This window comes from Sinocyclocheilus rhinocerous, unplaced genomic scaffold, assembly GCF_001515625.1.
Source record: "Sinocyclocheilus rhinocerous isolate Xijiao unplaced genomic scaffold, SAMN03320098_v1.1 scaffold469, whole genome shotgun sequence".
Classification (NCBI taxonomy): Eukaryota; Metazoa; Chordata; class Actinopteri; order Cypriniformes; family Cyprinidae; genus Sinocyclocheilus; species Sinocyclocheilus rhinocerous.
In genome coordinates this window covers 1,488,397-1,489,787 of record NW_015636034.1, presented here as the reverse complement: position 1 = coordinate 1,489,787, position 1,391 = coordinate 1,488,397, and the positions used below count along the sequence as shown (strand labels likewise).

At 45.5% G+C, this 1,391-nt stretch overlaps 1 protein-coding gene across 1 annotated transcript in view; it reads right to left on the bottom strand.

Moving 5' to 3' along the window:
- LOC107747592 (attractin-like) overlaps window positions 1-1,391 on the bottom strand; it is a 28,562-nt gene that overhangs the window by 12,731 nt on the left and 14,440 nt on the right. Inside the window, exon 5 of the mRNA XM_016562188.1 lies at window positions 887-1,089. Coding sequence (XP_016417674.1) covers window positions 887-1,089 — 203 coding nt within the window. The remainder of the gene's footprint in view (window positions 1-886; window positions 1,090-1,391) is intronic.

Here is a 1,391-nt window from a genome sequence, read left to right as displayed (position 1 = left end):
TAGCGTTTCCGACGCAGCTCGAGTTCCTGAAGAGGAACACAGCGCTATCAGTAAAGCGACGGCGAGTTGTGCGCCTTCACACTAGTTTACGGTTCGTCAAATACAGGTGCGCTGCGTGCTACATACTGCGCATCCATTTAGTACATGACATGATCTATTGAGCGCATCCAAATAGTACAGATCGCTTGACGGAGAGCGAAACTCTCAAGCGCTCAGTCAGCGTGTTTATCGAGTGAAAATCTGTGTTGAACGCCTCTCACACACATACTGGCGTGTAAAATCTAAGAATTTATTAGCCAATGGCTAATGTCGGACATTATTTAGTCGCCCAGAGTAAGATTTAGTCGCATATGCGAGGGATTTACTCGCAATGTAGAGGGTTGCATTAGCTGAAGCTGTGTGTGAACATTAAGCGGCTGCAGAGTGTGAGTTGCTCCATCTCTCACGCAGCCAGAGAGAGATTCTCCGGTGTTCTGCAACAACGCTTAGCTGCCCGCAGATGCGCCTGCCTATAAATCGGCCTATTTTGCAGCACAATCGGACGATGCAGATTAATAAAAAAATGCCAAAGACCTCTACTCTTAACGTCATAGAGCTTACGTACAGTATTCAAGCCGCTAATGTATATAATGTACAAATTATTAATGTCATGTCATTCTCACGATAATGATAATGTAACCATAGCAATAGTGACTAAAAGTAAATATCAATGCACACAACGCAAGGTCGGTCAAAGAGCAATGTGTGATGATGATTGTCACCAAACTCACTCTCAAAATGCAGTCCTGAAATGCATCAATCTTGTTCATAAATGAACTCTCTGTTAGAAGCATGATTGTCCAGTAGCTTACTGTCACTACTATGCTTGAGCCAAGCGACAACTCACCTTGCCATCCTGGTTTGCACTGGCAGCGCTTGGCGGAGCTGTCACATCGTCCCCGCAGAGGGAAGCCACAGTGAGAGGAGCAGTAGGGCACGTCACAGGCCTCTCCTTTCCAGCCGTCCTCACATACACACTGCACAGAGTCACTGGAATTCCCCACACGACACTCCCCACGATCGGAGCAGTTATTGGGGCAGGTATTTAACCTGGGTAGAGCAGAAAAACACAGAGAAATCAATGCAACAGGAAATCCCACATCTGTATTGATAAACTAAAATGTGTGCCAGGGCTCTACAGTGCGACCATTTCAGTCGCATTTGCGACTGAAAATTACTGCGTGCGACTATGAAAATTTTTTTAGGAGCACCAGTGCGACTGACCCGATCATCATCATACTTGTGATTGTGCTCAGGGGAGCTTCAAAGATTTCTACGTGTTTTTGCAGCATTGAGCAATGTAGCCTATTACAGACATATCTTACGAATCCTTTCATAAGCAAAGTGTAGAC